We start from the raw sequence: 18,285 nt of genomic DNA, 5'->3' as shown, positions 1-18,285 counted from the left end.
TTTGGTAGATTTGGAATTATGGAGTTCATCAATTAATACAAGTAGAAAGAAACTTTGGAAATCATGTCAAATCCATGGTTTGTCTCACAAGTTTTTGAGCAACTCCAGCTAAGTTTGACCTGCTGAACCATGAATTTATTTCAAGTAAAATATTAAAATTTATATATTTATATCATATTTTATATAAAAATTATATGTTATAATTTATCTTAATATGAAAATATAAATTTATATATAATTATTATTAAAATATTAAAATTTATTAATTTCGTATAATTTTTTGTATCATATTTGTGTTAAATTATTTGCTATATTTTAGATTATTAAATATGAATTCTTAGACTTCATTTGTTTAGTAGAAAATGAATTCCAAAAAATAATTTTTGCATTTTTAAGTGTTAATTTGATAGAAAATTAATTGGTTAACAAAAAATGATTTATTGATCAATAGAAAATAAAGTAATTTTTTAAAAATTATTTTACCTTAAAAGAAAAAGATAATTTTTGAGAAAAAACTATACATGAATAAAAATATTTATCAATATGTTTAAGCATAATTTTAGATATACTGATTGAAAATTTGAGAAGATTTAATACTATGGGATATGAGAATGAATATTTGTTATGAATTATTATTTCATAAAATTTAAAATTTTCATCAATAATTTTTTTTTTTTTTAAAGAATCCAGAGGTGCTCAATGGGTCATGTCATATGGTTGGATTTAAAATTTTAGATCATTAGGTAAGGTGGGTGATAATTACCTTCCTATATAAAAACAAGAAAAAAATGAAAAAGTATAACAAAGAAAAGTCCAATCAATAATATTCCCAGCTAAAAAACAAAACTTGATGTTATGCTTGCATGTGATACACATTAATATGTGAAGATTTCTTTGCATTGCACACGTTCCAAGTTTCATATAGAAAAGGAAAGGAATTGGGGAATCTGGTAGAATGATAACTTTTACTTATAAACCTCGGAAGAGAACATCAATCGGATCCTGGTTTTTTGTTTATATGTTGCAGATCTTTGTGATGAATTGTTGGGTTTTAAATTCTTCCGTAGGCTTTTGCCATGACGCCATCTCAGGCCTAGGCGTGCAGCTTGCACTCCAAGCCCAGCAGTAAAACGATTTCTTATGGGCGATGATAGTACATCCAATCCATGTTTCTCAACCTTCCAATATTTCTTCAATCCCACTTTTTGACTAATTATAGCTTTCTGATTTCTTCCAATAGTATAAATTTCTCTTTTTTTCTGTTTATATTTCTTGTCTTGTCTTGATTCCTAGTCCTCACTGACCCATCGCAGCAAGTTAAAAAATTCTTGAATTAATTAATAAAGGCCAACAACCAAGATTAATAAATAAAATCAAACAATTAATTAAGTTTAGTTGGTTGGATTGACACGAATGATTAAAGAAAATTTGATTGATTTTAAGTCCATGTTTTGTGAGTTATTGTCGGATCAAATTTTCTAAAAAATTTGGATACTTGATAGAACTTATCATTATCTTTATTTTTCATTGCAAAGTTGGAATTAAGGTGTATGAAAATGAAATTCAGAATAGGACTATTTTGTTCTTGTGTAAATCATTAATCCAAAAGTGAAGGCTGGAAAGCAAAAGATTGAAAGAAAAACCTTGGACACTCCTTTTTTAAAAATCGATTATCCCAAACGTTGGAGAAAACTATTGTTTTGGTTTGTTAGGGTATGCAGATGAGACAGCAACTGGAGCTTTCAAGCAGGTTTTTCTGCAATTATGAACTGGATTGTACCAGCAATAACTTTTTTAAAACTTCTTTTCTTGCAAGCAATTTACATGGATGATGTTAGCAAATTTACATTTTTTTAGTTTTATAAACTGATAAAAACTACATTTTACCAATAATTGACATTAAAGAAAGGTGAAGGTAAACCAATTTGTATTTTTTTTTAGTAAAAGAGGCGGCAGATTGGGACAGAAACAAGGTTGGAAATTGATTGCTGTGATCTAACTTATATTTGTTAGCCACTTTACTAATTTTGTAGTACAAAGAATTCTTGCAAGATAGGAGACAAGGCTTCTCATTTCTGAATAAGGAAGTTGATTTATTCACTATAAATTCAGTACATTGCAATTCAAGCGTAAATACTATCAGCACAAAGAAATAAACATAATTAAACTGCCAAAGACACACCGTAATTTTCTTGATGAGGTTATCTACAGCATAATGGCAATCACAACCGATGATGAGGAATGAGAGTGCTATAAGTTCTGGGGGATGGGCCAGGGGCAGTCGATTCTTGATTAGATTTCTCAGCGGAATTGGAATAATAACCATCTTTTTTGCAAGGAACCCACATAAATGATTCCTTCCTCTCGCAATAGTACTTATTTTTTGAGAAAAATGCATCACACTTAGCTTTTGGCCTTTGGGACGGCAGATCCCAAATGCAGTTATTCCTGACATCAAGTTTCTTTTTCAATATCAAATTCCTGCAAGCGGGGCCAACCCAAGTGAAATAGTTGTTTGATAAAGAGAAGTTTTCGAGCTTAGGGAGCTGGCAGACTATCTCCGGTACTTCCCCATAGAACTTGTTGTTGGCCAAATTGAGTATCTGAATCTTTTTCAAGCACCCAAACGAGTATGGTATAGGGCCTGTTAACTCGTTGGAGCTTACATCAAACACAGTGGCTTGACTCAGGTTCCCAATCTCATATGGCAAGCACCCTTTAAGTTTGTTATTGATGAAAAGCACTTCCAGCAGGTTAGGAGCTCTGCCAATGCTTGGTGGGATTGGACCAGTGAACTTGTTGTTGGCAAAGGTGAGATATAGGACTGGCGTGTCACCAAGATTATCAGGAAGCCTAGCTTGTCCGAAGTTGTTGTTGTTGATGAAGAGCACGTCAAGAGTTAAGTTGAACACTTGTGGTGGAAGGACCCCTATAATCGAATTGTACCTTAAGTCCAGAAAGGTTAGATTACTGGCACCAAGAACTTTCATGGGGAAATTACCAACCATCTTGTTGTTGCTAAGGTCAAGCTCATACAAATATTTAATTTTTGATACTCCAGATGGTACTGTTCCAGTGAAGTTGTTAGAGTTGGCATGGAATATGGCTAGATCGTCTAACTCATCAATGAAACCATCAAGGGGAAGGGAGCCATTACACCCAGCAAATTTAGCACCATTGAAGTCAACTGCAGCAACTGCTTTTTCCTTAACGTCAGGACGAGTGTCACATTTGAAGCCTTTGTAGTGGCAAACGTCGTTGCCTTCCCATGTCTTTATGTATTGGATGCTATTAGCATCAACTTTGATTTTCTCCTTGAACTTTTGGATCACGTCGTAAGCTTTTGCAAGTCGCGCGTTTTCAAAGCAACCGCTTGCACTCCAGAACTTACATGGAGGTTCGGGTGGATATTCGGATTCAGGCGGAGCAGCAGCTTCCCCACCCCCACCAATGATTATTTCCAATGTTTCCCTGTTTGTCCCAATCAATGGATCATAACTAGCCACCTCGTGATGCAAACATGAATGAAAAATGATGGTGAACAGAAAAAATGAAGTAGAGAAAGAGATGGTGCGCATTTTCTTTCTTTTTCTCTTCACAGGATCCTTGAGATCAGAGTGCCCAAATGGCAGGGAGCCAGGAGCATATATATATATATATAAGAAAAGGATCGTAGACCATAATTGAGGGAAGTCAAGCTTCACGAGCAAATAATAATACTACTCCTGCATGTCTTGGTTAGGGGCTGTTGCCCCATCTCTGTCACATGATCTGTCAACTACTGCTTGTTAAGTGATTCCCTGCATAGTTGCATTATATAACTTGGCTGATCTATAACCTTTTGGTTGGTCGTTTGAAAAATTATTCTGTTGATTTATTCAAATTTTAACCGATTCAAATTTTATCTCAACATACGACTTCTTCTATAAAAATTTACCAAGTTTACGATTTGAAAATTATGAATCAGAAGCATTAATAATCTTGTGAAGACGTACGCATAAATTATAAATGCTACCACTGTTTATTAAATATTTTAGAACTACGACTCATGGAAATAGTAAACGAGTACTAATCAAATAACAATATTTGAGGGAAAAAAAAGAAAGAGACGAATAGGGTAAGCGTTGATGAAGACAAATCTATCTAACTTCTGTACTCTTTGTCCTTTTTTAATTACTAACCTAACTACAGTTCAAAGTTTTCATATCACTGAAAGCTACATCTCCCTTATAAAATATCAACTTGGGTATTATTTATTATGAAAGACAAGAAGATCCCAACGTTATTTTATTATCATCCAGAGTTTTGCAAATTGCTTAGAAGAGAATTCATTATTGCCAACTAAAAATATTCTAAAGTTATAAAAATTGAGCTTCAATCATTGATAAATGCTTCGTGGTCCGTGAATGGGTTTAGAAGGTAGCATAAAGAAATGTTTGATTTAATGAGAAAACCAGAATGATAGTAATATTTTGCCACCCCATTCAGAAGCATGTCCTCGCTCGTTTTGCCGATCGAGGATGTTCCCTGAATGTCCTCCATTGTTGGGGTTCCCTGTTGGCATTAGATATGCCACAGGTGAACCAGAAAATTCAACCTGGCTGCAACATTTCTGATATAACTATATATTTTCTTTCACCCAGCTAATACAGTCGAAAGAGATTTTTGTTTTTTTTAAGCAACAAGAAAAAGGAAGCAGCTGGAATGCCTGGCGTATTGTATTTGAAAAACCGTAATTGTAAAATCGTCATATGACAAGTTTCTCATTATTTAAATAACAGAATGTGAATTCTCAAAAATTTCTTTTTTTCTTTTGGCCAACTGAATACTCAATTTCAATGGTAAAAAACAAGTTAAAGAAAAACACCCACACTTACAGTTGGATAGACAAATATGTGAAAGCAATGGGTTAGCGGTTGAACTCTGATAAACACTGAATTGGTGATGACTGATAACGCCCATGTTTGAACGCATAATATTTAATCTGCTCAAAGGACCTTAAGTCCATACCAGCTGAACATTTGTTCACAATGTTCACATGCTTGTACTCTAAAAACCAGCTTTCATTATTACATGGACCTTGTCTTATATCTTCTAGAGGCACGCTGGGTCTACGTTCTATTAAAATATTTTTTCACACTTGAAAACCTACATTTTAATTTATTTTTGTATAAAGAAATCATGTTTGTGTTAGAATTTAAATAATTGTCATTAAAGATGGTTATATAAATTAATTCAAATAAGTTTTGAATTTAAAAACCTTAGGTTTAATTTAGTGGTAATTGCATATATTTTCGACTTGAGTACTAAAAAAAAGTTAGTTTGAATTAACTAACCAAAAAAAATATGAGATGACGTCCCATAATTGAGTTTCAGTCTTTGATTATAACTAGTTAACTACTAAGGCTTGGTGGTCGATGACGGTGTTTAACAGCTAGCATTAAGAAATGATCACAAGAAGTCAAATAAGAAACCAGAAGAAACGTTAATTTATGAGAAAACAGCTAAACTGCAAGCAATGAGCCAAGGAATGATATTAATTTTTCGCCACACCACTCAATCAAAAGCACGCCCTCACCCGTTTTGGCCAACCACTGTTGGGGTTGCTAGTTGGCATTAGATATCCTATATATGAACCAGTAAATTCTGCCTGCCTGCAACATTTCTGCTATATCACATGCTATATCATATGATATAGATGTTTATTTCAAGCAGCTAATACAGTCGAAAGTGAGTGGGTGAGAAGAGAATAATGTATGTAAATTGCTTAGTTCACTTCAAAACTTGGAGAAAAAAACGCAGTTGGATTTTGATAAATTTGGGTTAAATTAGTGGCCATTGTCTAATAAGCAATAGCATATAGACAGATGATGACATGCTCAGTCACGCCCATATTTTATATGACATAACATCCCGCTTAAAGGACCTTGGAGCTCAGTTGCCAACTGGAGGTTTCTTCACAGTTTTATAATTAAATTTAATAATTTAAAATATGATTTGATAGCATAATATAAATATAAAAATAAGATACATAAATAATATAATTTAAAATTATAATAATTATTATATATAAATTTAATAAAAAAATTATAGTTTATATTTTTATGTCGATATGAATTATAATAAAACTTTTATGTAAAATATAAATACATAAATTTTAATATTTTATTAAAATAAATACATAAATCGTTGTATATATTTACAATGATAAGACGTTTACAACTCAGAAACCCAGTTCTCATCAGTGACAAGGACCATGTCTCAAATCTACTTGAGGCCAATTGGGCCTACGATCATTCTGAATCCAGATGTTGGATATACCTTTTTCTCAAGGAAGACTGGGGGTGCTCGTTCTGAATCCAGGGAGCAAAGATGAAATGGACATTAGGATATAACACAAAGGTTACAACTCGGCTCCTCTTGCATAATTCTAATCTGGATCCAATTAAGGCTAAGTGGCACCAAAAAGAAGAACGCTTCATGTCCTTTTTCTTCCCTTTCCTGGCCCATGGACACAGAATCCTTTATTCGGTGTTGAAATGAGTACCCGCACAATAAAATTCTCTTTGGCAGAGGCAGCCTGGCCGGAGAGATTTTTGACCGTCTAATTTCCATCACTTCACCGGTGAAAATGCTTCTTCGGATATTTATATTGTATTAAATATTATATTTATATATTTATATTATATTTTATATAAAAATTATATATAAAAATTTATATTGATATAAAAATATAAAATTATTTTTTATTTTATTAAATTCATATATAATATTTATTATTATTTTAAATTATATTATTTTTATATTTTTATATTATATTTTATTATATTCACGATAATCATATTATATTTTAAATTATTAAATCGCTTAACAAATTCAACGAGGCCATTACCCTTCAATAGAAACTGCTTGAGCAGCTCCTTGAACAATGCCACCCTCAATGCCTGGTGGTGGCAGACCAGGAGATTCAACTTTTCCGCACGATACAAATGCTGCTGACAAGCTTAGGATTCCAAGCCTGGTTTTTCATGGAACCATCAGTTCTACTGTCTTGATTGGCAATTTTAAATATTTATATCTTTAATAAATTCAAACACATAATTTTAAAAATAATAACTATTAAAAATTTTTTTTGATAAAAAAAATTGAAAGTAGATAAATTATTTAATATTTTAAATCAAAATAATATATGTTATACCTAATAATCTAAAATAAGTGACCGTAAATCGTATATTCGATATGACTTCAACTAATGACTACTAATAAGATTCAAATCTAATAATTTTTTATCGAAAAAAATGAATCTAATCGATTGAATCAACTAATTATTAATAACTATTAAAATCTTGATTCGTAAGTTCAAGCACGTAACTCAATTTTTGTATTAAAGAATAAAATCATTGAAACAATTGGATTTAAACAAATGATATCATTATTAAAAAACAATGGTTTTAAAGTTTGATGATAATATTAAATTAGTATCTTCAAAAATAGTACTCTTCGTCTCAAATTATTTAATTATCATTATCTTTCATGGAATTTAAAAATTTTGAATTTTAATGTATTTAATATTAAATTTTATTTTTTATAAAATTAAATTTTCATAAATTTTAATGTAATAAAATAAGAGTTTTAAATGTTAAAAAAATATAATTTTAAAATATCCTAAAAAAATGAGATGAAGGGAATATAAAAAGTTTTAAAAAAAGTATACAAAAAAAATGTTAAAAAAATAATTCAAACTACCATGTGATTTACCATGGGAAACCTCCAATTTGTTGCAAATTTGAAATTTATTCTTTATCCACCTCCTATTGTAATTCACTAATTCTAAATATATTTATACTTCTAAAACAAAATTATTCAAAGAATTATAGTTTAACAAAGAACAGCAAATTAACTTTAAATAACATATATGTTCTCCCCAACTTTATTAATTTTAGTGATTAAAAAAATTTAAAATAACATGTAAAATAAAAATTTAAACCCTACCATCCCATCGCTTATCCTCTATGCTTATCTAATAGCTGTATGCTAAATAGATTTTTAGAGGTTACGAATTTTGAGACATTTAAACAAGCAATGTTGGATTAAATACACAAGAATAGAAGATTTAGCGTAAATGAGGCATTTAAAAAATAGCAAATAATAAATGGGAGTTGACGTTGCCAATTCCTATTCGTCAAGATAGAGAATCCAACTCAATGCCTAAAATTCATCCTCTAAATCCGAGTTCCGGTCAAAACAAACTTTTTTTAAACCACGCACTTCTCTGAGGTCACCTTTGTCCCATTACCAAAACCTGGCAGATACAAACTCCAACTCCAATTTCAACGCAGTTTCATTCTCTTTCCTTTTCAATTCTTCTATAAATGCCAACAAATTGACCCATCATCTCTTACTACCTTTTCATCTCCGTTTACCACAAAAACCATGGCTCTTTTCAAGAAACCTTCCTGTTTTTCCTTCTTCGTGTTTTTCTTCTTGTTCATGACTCTGTCATCAGCGTTGGATATGTCCATCATTGACTATGATCTCAAGCATGGAGGACAACAGCAGAAAGGAAATGAGACCCAGATTAGGAGAATGTACGAGACTTGGCTGGTGAAACATGGCAAGGTTTACAATGCCTTGGGAGAGAAGGAAAAACGTTTTGAGATCTTTAAGGATAATCTGAAGTTTATTGAGGAACATAACTCGGCTAACCGCACGTACAAGGTTGGTCTTAACAGGTTTGCGGATTTGACCAATGAAGAATACAAGGCCATGTATTTGGGTGTCAGGGTGGATGTGAAAAGTCAGTCACATAGGCTTGCAGGGAAGGAGAAGAGAGGCATGTATGTGTTTAGGGTTGGTGATAAGCTGCCTAACTTTGTGGATTGGAGGGAGAAGGGTGCTGTCGTGGCTGTCAAGGATCAGGGTCAATGTGGTAAAGTTTTTTCTTCTCTTTTTTCTGACGTTTTTGTTGTTTTTGGATTATGGGCAATTTTTTTCTTTTTCAAAATTGTTGGTAAAAGTTTGACTAGGGAAGATATGATTTTGACGTTTGATGTGTGTCTGTTTCTGAGAAATTGTTTGTTTTCTTAGGATTTATCTTAACTAGAAAATATAGGGGAGTTGGTTCTGTCTTGTATCTGGTTTTATATTTTTGTTTGGATTCATCTGGTTGGAAGAGAATTCTAAAGAAGTCCTGGATTGGGCTTGGCATTACTTATGGTTTATTGGTTATTGTGTTTTCAATCGATTAGATGTGCCAGAAATTGATTTAGCCTGGAAAATGGTAATCTTGGAAAGAATTTGTGGATCAATACAATAATCAGGGCATATAAATTGTAGATATCAATTTTGACAGGCCCGATTAACTAGACAAATCAAGGCTTTTAATCGTTCATAATATATACTATGAGGGCATGCAGGGGATGTACAATTATTTTCCTCTGTAATAACTCATTGAACGATTAATTTGATTTTGAATAAAGGAAGTTGCTGGGCATTCTCAACTGTTGCTGCAGTGGAAGGGATAAACCAGATTGTCACTGGTGAACTCATCTCCTTGTCGGAGCAGGAGCTGGTAGACTGTGATGGGCTGTATAACCAAGGGTGCAATGGAGGTCTGATGGACAATGCCTTTGAATTTATTATTAATAATGGTGGCATTGACACTGAACAGGATTACCCATACCGTGCTTCTGATAATACATGTGATCCAAACAGGGTTAGTGGGAATTCGGATCTTTTTCTTTTATGCTGGTGTCAAGTGTCCTCCATTCAGATTTGTTAATATCTTCTATTTTTCTTCTCCTTGTAGAAAAATGCACGTGTTGTTTCCATAGATGGATACGAAGATGTCCCTGAAAACGATGAGAATTCTCTGAAGAAGGCTGTGGCAAATCAACCTGTTAGTGTTGCCATTGAAGCTGGTGGGAGGGCCTTCCAGCTCTACCAATCGGTACATAGTTGAATCTTCAAGCATTAATTTTCTGGTTTCCTTGCCATGAATGAGAAATATCATACTATTTTCTTGATTATATCTAGGAGAAACAGATTTTCTTTGCAGTGACTAAATTTTCAAGCATATAACTTAGCTTTTGGTATTCAGGGTGTATTTACTGGTCTCTGTGGAACAAGCCTAGACCACGGTGTTGTTGCTGTTGGATATGGCACGGAAGATGGTGCAGATTACTGGATAGTGAGGAATTCATGGGGTCCTAACTGGGGAGAGAATGGATACATCAGGATGGAGCGCAATGTTGCTGGCACCTCCACTGGCAAGTGCGGTATTGCAATGATGGCCTCGTACCCCATAAAGAAAGGACAGAACCCCCCTAAACCTGCCCCCTCCCCCCCTTCTCCAGTGAAGCCCCCAACCGTTTGTGATGATCACTACTCATGCCCTGAAGGAAGCACTTGCTGCTGCTTATATGAGTTTGGTAAATACTGCTTCGGCTGGGGATGCTGCCCACTGGAGTCTGCAACCTGCTGTGATGATCACTACAGCTGCTGCCCTCAGGAGTATCCTATATGTGACCTTGCAGCTGGAACTTGCCGATTGGTAATTATTATCTGCATTGGAATTTCGCCACTTTCATTACTATGTTAAAGCCTAGATTTAATTCCTCCTGTTGTTTACCAACGTTGTTAATGATGCAGAGCAAGGACAACCCACTAGGCGTAAAACTATTGAGGCGAGGTCCAGCTACAAGTACCCGGCGCCGAACCAAGACAAACATTAGCAATGCTTGAGAAGCAATAGATTCCTGCCGGGTCGAGGAGGAGAAGCCAACAAAGATTGCAATCGGGGGAAAGCTTTTCCTTCTTAATGACCCAAGTCATCAGGGAGGGAGGTTGCAACTTACAAGAAAATAAGAAAATTTTGTTTGTTTATATTCAGCTGCCTCGGTGCACTCCCTTGTTTATAAAATCAGCATATTTAATCTTACAGTGCCTTCAAATGTGTGGTCCTTGCACTAAAGATACAGAAGATTTCCAGTGATTACCTTTCACCAATTCTGTATTTTTTTTCCTGCCATTCTCATTCATCCGTGGTTAATTTTCCAGATTACCGTTACTGTTCTTGATACTTCTGAAAATATTAGGAGTTTTTGGTGATAAAAGCCTTCTTAACATTTTTTTACAACGAAGGTCGTAATTGAAGTAATTTTAAAATTTAAATATTAAATTTATTATTTTTTATTTTTTAAAAATAATTATATAAATTAATTAAATTAAATTTCGACTCAAAATTTTTTTATCCATGTTTGCGCTTTAATATCATCAGCATTAACAAAACTTGCCTTATTTTCGTTAAAATACTCGTACTAAACAATAGACTAGTAAAAAATGAACTAATTTATTATTTGTAAAATGGAAAACAAATTGAATTTATACCAATTTTAAATTTATATTTGATCATTTTATATTATCAAATCTACACTTTCTTTTTATAATTTAAAATTATCAAAATTTTAAAGTATGATACTTGTAATGATAGAGATAAATGTTGGAGTCCATCTAACAAAATTCTAGGATTAAACATACAAAAATGTTTGATTCAAATGATAAGTACATATATTTTTGTGTTTAAAGGAGTCAGATTTTAATCTTTATTTTTAAAATTATATATTTGATCCAATGATTTTTTTTTTATAATTTTTAAAAAGTTTAATTAGAAATATTTATAAAATATATAAAGTGTGGGGCCATAAAAAAATCTAAACGAGATTTTTTTTTTTTTTTGAAAAGATTTAGATCAAGCGGACTGATCATATCTCATTGGACTTACCGTCCAATTTCGATCTTACAAAAAGTTTCTGCCAGATCAGCGGTCCACATGCGTTGACCACCCAAAGTACGTGAACTGACGCAAAAACCAAACACCAAACACCAATACCTTCAAATTACGAAACGCCAGTCTCAATCTCTCTTTCTCTGTCCATTGCCGTGTTAAATCTTCAAAGTCGAAACCCTAGGTTTTTCTTCCCCATTGCTGTGTTATATCTTCAATTCCGCAGTTTCGATTAAGGTATGATCATCGCCTTAGACCTTAATCTCTTTAATCAAATCTTTTGAAGGCGATCAATGGTTTCATTTCATTTTATCTTTAAGTTTTAAACTGGTTGGGTTTTTTTAAGTTGGATTTGTACTCTTATCTTTATGTCTTTTGATTGGTTTCTGATAATTTTGTTAGTTGGAAGCTAAAATTGGGATTTGATTTTGATTAGATGCTGAAGACTTAAATGTACATGTAGATACCAATTGAATGTAGTCTTTTAATCTTTAGAGTGAAAAATCAGTGACTAATAATTGTTGATTAGCAAGTAATCGGAGCGCTGAACAGATAATTTGTTAGTCCCACACTTGAAATTGTAATAGTAGTTGCTGTTTTACATTATTTTCTAATTTCCAAATCAGTTTTACTGATTTAGACCATTCGAATTAACACTTTACATAAATTAGTTCTCCTTTTAAGTTGGTTAATTTGGTTGTGGGATGTAATAATTTTCTCTGATGATGTGTGAACATTGGCTTGCCTGACATGCTGTAACTCACTACCTTTTGTTTCTTGTTGGTATTCGCCAGTTGAAATTTCTTTTGGAAATGAATGCATGAATTAAAAATGCCACGAGTGACTCACGCTATACCTTGGGTTAATGCAGTTATGTTTTTTGGCGCCTTCTTTGTTTCTCAAGAGAATAAGTGATAGACATGCCATGAATTGCAAGGCGGAATGTGGACTTGTGAAAACTAGTATAATCGCATGGCTATTTTACTATATGCCATACTTTTCGTTCTCATTATATACCTGCTTTTGGGCTTTAGGTCAAATCATTATGGTATTTAGCAATTCATGATTTTTGTTTGCTTAGGGCAGAAAGAAGAACAAGTCCATTTTTCTTATGGCATTTATTATTTATTGGCTGAAATTATACTTTATGCTTGCAGTTGTAATTTTGAGGATAAAAAGGTGGTGTCTCATTAGCTGGGTCTTTGAACTCTTGACCTTCTATTATTATTGAGACCTCTGAGCAGCGGAATGGATAATGGACCTGCTGACTTGTCAAGTTCACCTCCTGCTAAAGCTTCTGATGTACAACCTCCTGCAGCTACAGTTTCAGGACCAAATAATCCTACACATAATGCACCATCAAAGCTGTCATCATGGGCTAAAACTTTAAAAATTCCTCAGCCATTTACTGCCCCGCAAGAGGACTCACCAACAGGAAATGCTGGAAAGTCATCTTTTGCACGGTTTACCAGTGGGCTAGGACTGCACTCGTCCCCAAAATCTCCCCCAGCTAATGATAGTTCTGATGGAACTTCACCAACAGCACAACCTGGTTTTTTTGGATCAATTACAAAAGGCATAGTCGACTCATCTAAAAATGCTGTGAAAGCCGTACAGGTCAAGGCTCGGCATGTTGTTTCACAGAACAAACGGAGATACCAGGTGGGATTATACTATTTTCTTCAGTATAGAGATGTGTCTCCAACCCCCTTTTTGTTCTAAAAAGAAGAATTTGATATGTGATATATCTTGTAATTGTTGTTTTTTTACAAGGATTTGAATCTCAATAGTTGTAAACTTACTTGTGCACCTTGACTGCAGGAAGGAGGATTTGACTTAGATATGACATACATCACTGAGAACATAATTGCTATGGGGTTCCCTGCTGGTGACATGAGCTCTGGGTTTTTTGGATATGTTGAGGTAGCTAAACTAATCCATAGTTGAATTTCTCTATCGTCTTATAATTATCCTAATTTTCTATGATTGTGAGACAGGGGTTCTATCGAAATCACATGGAAGAAGTGATTAAGTTTTTTGAAACCCATCACAAGGTAATGACATGTTTGTTGATATATAATTTGCCACTCCCTGCATCATTTGTTTTCTTCTTTGGTTTTCTCCGCATTGATCTGTGTGTTTTTATTTAATAATTTTTTACATCAATTTTTGTCGTATGATTTTTGTGAAACCATTTCATTGTCGGGATTTTACCATCTATTTCCTCACAGCCTGCAAGAACCTTGTGCTGACCTCATAAGTTGAATGAAAATAAAAACTTGGTCTAGTTTTTGTTGGGTTGGTCTGTATTTATGATATATTAAACATCTTACTGGACAGTTTGCAATGATGATAAGATCAACTTTCTGGCCTGTACCTTTTTCCTATTACATCCACCTCTCTTTCAATATGAACCTTGTTGGTTGAGGTTGCTGGAGCAGTTAAAGTCACTGTGCCTGAATATTTGGTTGTATTACTCAAAAGAATGTTTGGGCTTGAAGGGATCATTTTGTAACTAATTCATATGTATATGTGTATGTTTCATCCCTGCATATTGCTATGCATTGTACTGTTTGGTCCTATAATCTGTTGACTTTCTATATGCAGGACAAGTACAAAGTATATAACCTTTGCTCTGAGAGACTGTATGATGCTTCATTATTTGAAGGAAAGGTATGCTATGATTTGTCAAGGGAACTAACTTGCTGATAAGTTTACTTCATATATCTCACTTGAGCTTATTTCTTAATTTATGGTTAGCTGGTGTCTCTGTGCCATGTGCCTATTGTTTAGCTTTGATAACAAGAAACCTTTTTATCATCTCAGAGATCTCTTAACTAAATAACCATATTGTTCTATGTTAGCATCTGAAAAGAGATTAAGACTTTCCATTTGGTTGGACCGTGGAGCTGAAGAAATTAGCCCCTAATTTCTTTTTAACTATTTGCTAATGTAATCCATATGGAGAGGTTGGGACAGAGTCTATTTTACTCAATGATGAAAATCATTGGCAGGGGATAATTCCACCCATTCCCATTTGATATTGTTTAGCTACCTTTTGTTCTCCACTCATGCATGCATAACAGCAGATACAGCCTGTTGATAAAATTAAATTAACTAAAACTAACTGCAGGATGACCAATGTGACATAAAGTTGTACCATCTTATAATTGATATTAAACTTTTTCTTCAGGTGGCTAGTTTCCCATTCAATGACCATAATTGCCCCCCAATCCAATTGATAATATCTTTTTGTCAAAGTGCTTACTCATGGCTGAAGGAAGATATTGAGAATGTTGTGGTTGTGCACTGTAAAGCTGGGATGGCAAGGACAGGGTTGATGATCTCTAGTCTTCTTCTATACTTGAAGGTTTGACCCAATGAACATGTTCTTGAAGAAATGCTAGTGAATTTAATGTAGCTACATTTTTCTTGGTCACAATGATTGATACTGTTTTTATAAATTATTATGCCTTTGCAGTTCTTCCCTACTGCTGAAGAGTCAATTGACTACTACAACCAGAAAAGATGTGTGGACGGAAAAGGGCTTGTTCTGCCAAGTCAAATTGTGAGCAATTGATTTCTAGTGATATTCTTTGAGGAGCTGTAATTTCTGGATTCGTTCTGTGTTCAGCAAGCTGTTTATATCTTATCTGATTGCCATGTGTTGTCTTGTTATGTTCTGTAGAGATATGTCAAATACTTTGAACGCACCTTAACATACTTCAATGGTGAAAATCTGCCTGGGCGCAGGTATTCTCTTGGCTATGCAATGTTTATATTGCATCTTTGATCTTTGTATTAGTGCTGACACTACATTTTATACAGGTGCATGCTTAGAGGATTTCGGCTTCATCGTTGCCCTTATTGGATCAGGCCCTCCATTACTGTCTCTGATCATAATGGTACAACACTTTTTTTGGTCTGCAAGTAGGTTTCTTTGATTTCATTGATTTGTTCTTCCTTATTGTTCTTTATTTCTGTGCTTCTCAGTACATTTGGGTGTTATTAGTGGATAATATACATTTGATACACAGAAGAATTCCTCAGGATGTTAAGATGAGATTTTTCGTCAAACTTTCTTGGCCGCAGGCACTCTTAAGAATCTCAAAATTATATTTATTGTGTACCGGTGTTGTTTTATGGTATAATACTGGCTAAGCATGTTTAAAATACATAGCAGTAGTCTCAAACTCCTATTTTTTATTTGAATCTTCCTTCTAACAACAAAGCGAGCAATCTCCTAAGGTCACCCTTGACTTTATTTGCTTCCTTATGTTTTAAGGTGCAAACCCACAGTTTGATGCTATGGTCGTCTCTGTTACAACTCTAGCACAGAGGCATTTTCATTTGAATTAAGCTACTTAATCCAAGAGGTAGAATACATATATAATTATGTGAAATGCTTCACTTGAAAAGACTTTTTTATATTGGCTTATGTGGCAGCCTGCGGTGGAATGCTTTAACGAGCAATTGCTGTAATTCTAGGCTCTGACCTTTCATTGCAATTAGAATTTCATATGCCTTATTTTCCTTTTAGCACTCCAAACAAGTGAAATTGATTTGCAGTCATTGTATTGTCATGCTAAAGCTATCGTGATCTTCAGCCTAGATAAACATCATAATCTTCAATGCTTTGTCTGTGCACAGGTGTTCTCTTCTCCACAAAAAAGCATCTACGTACCAAGGATCTTTCGGTATGTCACTTTGGTTGTTTTGTCTAATTATTATGGCCGCCACCTATATTTTTTTAAAAAATGCCATTTGAAGCACTGGAGCATCCTTGTACCAATTTGAAGTATTGTGCATGTAATTATTCTTCACAGCCAGAAGATTTTTGGTTTAGTGCACCAAAGAAAGGAGTTATGGTCTTTGCTTTGCCTGGGGAACCTGGTCTGACTGAGTTGTCTGGGGACTTTAAAATTCATTTTCATGATCGCCAAGGAGATTTTTACTGGTCTGTAAACCTCCTTTCTGATAAAATTAGTTCCTTGACTTGTACATATGAATTGTAACTGATCTCTCTGTGATTCTTTCCTTTTGATTTATCAGTTGGTTAAACACAACAATGATAGAAAACAGAAAAATTCTGAATACTGGTGATCTTGATTGGTTTGACAAGGTAAAACATGAAACTAGTTATTATGATCTGTCAACATGACTTGGTATCTTCAATTCTTTCTCCTGGCTGAAATAGAGTTCTCTGATGTTTCCACCTCTTTTGGGTAATATGCACAGAGGAAATTGCCTTCCCCCGGTTTCCAGGTTGAGGTCGTGCTAGTAGATTATAATGGCACTGTTCCAACAAAGCGACAGACTGAAACTGCTACAAATAAGCCAGATGAAAGCTCAGGCACCAGTACTGGATCCACTGGTGGAGCTGCAGCCCCATCAAACAAAAACAAAGACTCGGGACATAATGACAAAGATGATGTGTTCTCTGACATTGAGGCTGAAGAATCTGGATCAACAAAGAGCAGACAGCATAAGGCAGCATCCGCAGAGGGAGCAGCTGCCTCCTCAGCCACCTCCAAATCCGAAACAAACACAAATTCAGATGAAGTTGCAAGTTTGGTGCATTCTACCGAACAAGTTTCTTTAGGAAGTGCAAACTCCCAACAGATCCATGCCACTAGTGAGCCGAGAAAAGATGCTGCTGGGAAAGCTGCTGCTGCTGCAGGTGTTCAAGTTTCCAGCTCAGAAAGTGAATTCAAGGCAATGGCTGCCGATGCATCTGTTTTCACTTTTGGAGACGATGAAGACTATGAAAGTGAGTAAACTGGGGGCAGATGTGAAACTTTCTGTACATAAATTGGGTTGCAAGTTATATGCATTGCTGCTACTGATGTTCAATCCTATTCGTTTCATTTGTGTCATCATCACGGTCCGGTTCTTTCTATATGGGTGTTGTAATCAAAAAAAGATGCCATGGCTGTTAGAATAATCGCTGCATTAACTAGTGAATCAAAGTCGATGGAATTTGTTTCATTACTTGTTTCTTTTTAAGTTTTCCTAGTGCTTTGTCTCTTCCTTTTTTTTTTCTATTTATTTGGTCTAGATTTACGCGGAAGCGTTGCTCCTTGAACAATCAACACCTAGACAGCAGCATTGACTCAGTCAAAGAGTCACGTGGTTATTACGTTTTTCTCATCAAAATTGGATCATCAGGATGTGATGTGTAACGTCAACGAATTTATATCTTAATAATTTTTTCATGTTCGATGTAAAATCTTACTAATTTTTTTTTTTGAAGCGTTTGATATCATTTTTTTTTCATTCAATTTCGTGGCATTCGATCTTTCTCGAAGTGTTTAATGTAAATCAAAATCGAATGATTTAAAATTTATTTTGATATCATTTATCACGTGATGATTATTTATTTTTTTTAAAATTAATTTATCAAAATATCATCAACGTTTTTATATTCTATTAATTTCAATAATTTTTTTATGATGGACATGAGATTGAAATATTTTATTTATTTTTTCGAGCGTTTGACG

The 18,285-nt window shown here is 34.1% G+C and overlaps 3 protein-coding genes across 5 annotated transcripts; 2 read left to right on the top strand and 1 right to left on the bottom strand.

Moving 5' to 3' along the window:
- Nucleotides 1-2,086: 2,086 nt before the first annotated feature.
- LOC111298700 (uncharacterized protein At4g06744-like) lies at nt 2,087-3,763 on the bottom strand. Its single transcript, XM_022893428.2, has one exon. The coding sequence runs from the start codon at nt 3,576-3,578 to the stop codon at nt 2,223-2,225; it is 1,356 nt and encodes a 451-aa protein (XP_022749163.1). The 5' UTR covers nt 3,579-3,763; the 3' UTR covers nt 2,087-2,222.
- A 4,421-nt stretch (nt 3,764-8,184) lies between these two features.
- LOC111296099 (cysteine proteinase mucunain-like) lies at nt 8,185-11,062 on the top strand. The gene is made up of 5 exons (XM_022890155.2): nt 8,185-8,929; nt 9,480-9,715; nt 9,809-9,949; nt 10,100-10,552; nt 10,651-11,062. The coding sequence occupies exons 1-5, from the start codon at nt 8,434-8,436 to the stop codon at nt 10,741-10,743; spliced, it is 1,419 nt and encodes a 472-aa protein (XP_022745890.2). The 5' UTR covers nt 8,185-8,433; the 3' UTR covers nt 10,744-11,062.
- Nucleotides 11,063-11,741: 679 nt separating this feature from the next.
- On the top strand, nt 11,742-17,773 carry LOC111296067 (phosphatidylinositol 3,4,5-trisphosphate 3-phosphatase and protein-tyrosine-phosphatase PTEN2A-like). 3 transcript variants are annotated; one of them, XM_022890131.2, is made up of 14 exons: nt 11,883-12,022; nt 12,657-12,747; nt 12,943-13,447; nt 13,607-13,708; nt 13,783-13,839; nt 14,393-14,458; nt 14,979-15,155; nt 15,267-15,353; nt 15,474-15,538; nt 15,614-15,690; nt 16,436-16,482; nt 16,612-16,742; nt 16,838-16,907; nt 17,024-17,773. In XM_022890131.2, exons 3-14 carry the CDS (start codon nt 13,034-13,036, stop codon nt 17,561-17,563), a joined length of 1,833 nt encoding a protein of 610 aa, XP_022745866.1. In that variant the 5' UTR covers nt 11,883-12,022; nt 12,657-12,747; nt 12,943-13,033; the 3' UTR covers nt 17,564-17,773. The 3 variants fall into 3 exon arrangements, with proteins under 3 accessions (XP_022745850.1, XP_022745866.1, XP_022745858.1); XM_022890123.2 differs by having other exon boundaries at nt 11,895-12,022; nt 12,657-12,833; XM_022890115.2 differs by lacking the exon at nt 12,657-12,747 and having other exon boundaries at nt 11,742-12,022.
- The last annotated feature ends 512 nt before the right edge of the window (nt 17,774-18,285 follow it).

The sequence above is a fragment of the Durio zibethinus genome, chromosome 16 (assembly GCF_047325235.1).
Source record: "Durio zibethinus cultivar Kanyao isolate XHJ-2024 chromosome 16, ASM4732523v1, whole genome shotgun sequence".
NCBI classification, from domain to species: domain Eukaryota; kingdom Viridiplantae; phylum Streptophyta; class Magnoliopsida; order Malvales; family Malvaceae; genus Durio; species Durio zibethinus.
The sequence above is the reverse complement of the archived record's forward strand: the minus strand, read 5'-3'. Positions and strand labels throughout refer to the sequence as shown.

Coding starts and splice junctions, on each gene's coding strand:
- LOC111296099 (XM_022890155.2), top strand. CDS start 8,434: ATGGCTCTTTTCAAGAAACCTTCCTGTTTTTCCTTCTTCGTGTTTTTC. Junction 8,930..9,479: donor CAAGGATCAGGGTCAATGTG/GTAAAGTTTTTT, acceptor TTTTGAATAAAG/GAAGTTGCTGGGCATTCTCA. Junction 10,553..10,650: donor CAGCTGGAACTTGCCGATTG/GTAATTATTATC, acceptor TTAATGATGCAG/AGCAAGGACAACCCACTAGG.
- LOC111298700 (XM_022893428.2), bottom strand. CDS start 3,578: ATGCGCACCATCTCTTTCTCTACTTCATTTTTTCTGTTCACCATCATT.
- LOC111296067 (XM_022890115.2), top strand. CDS start 13,034: ATGGATAATGGACCTGCTGACTTGTCAAGTTCACCTCCTGCTAAAGCT. Junction 15,156..15,266: donor GTCTTCTTCTATACTTGAAG/GTTTGACCCAAT, acceptor ATGCCTTTGCAG/TTCTTCCCTACTGCTGAAGA. Junction 16,743..16,837: donor CGCCAAGGAGATTTTTACTG/GTCTGTAAACCT, acceptor TTGATTTATCAG/TTGGTTAAACACAACAATGA.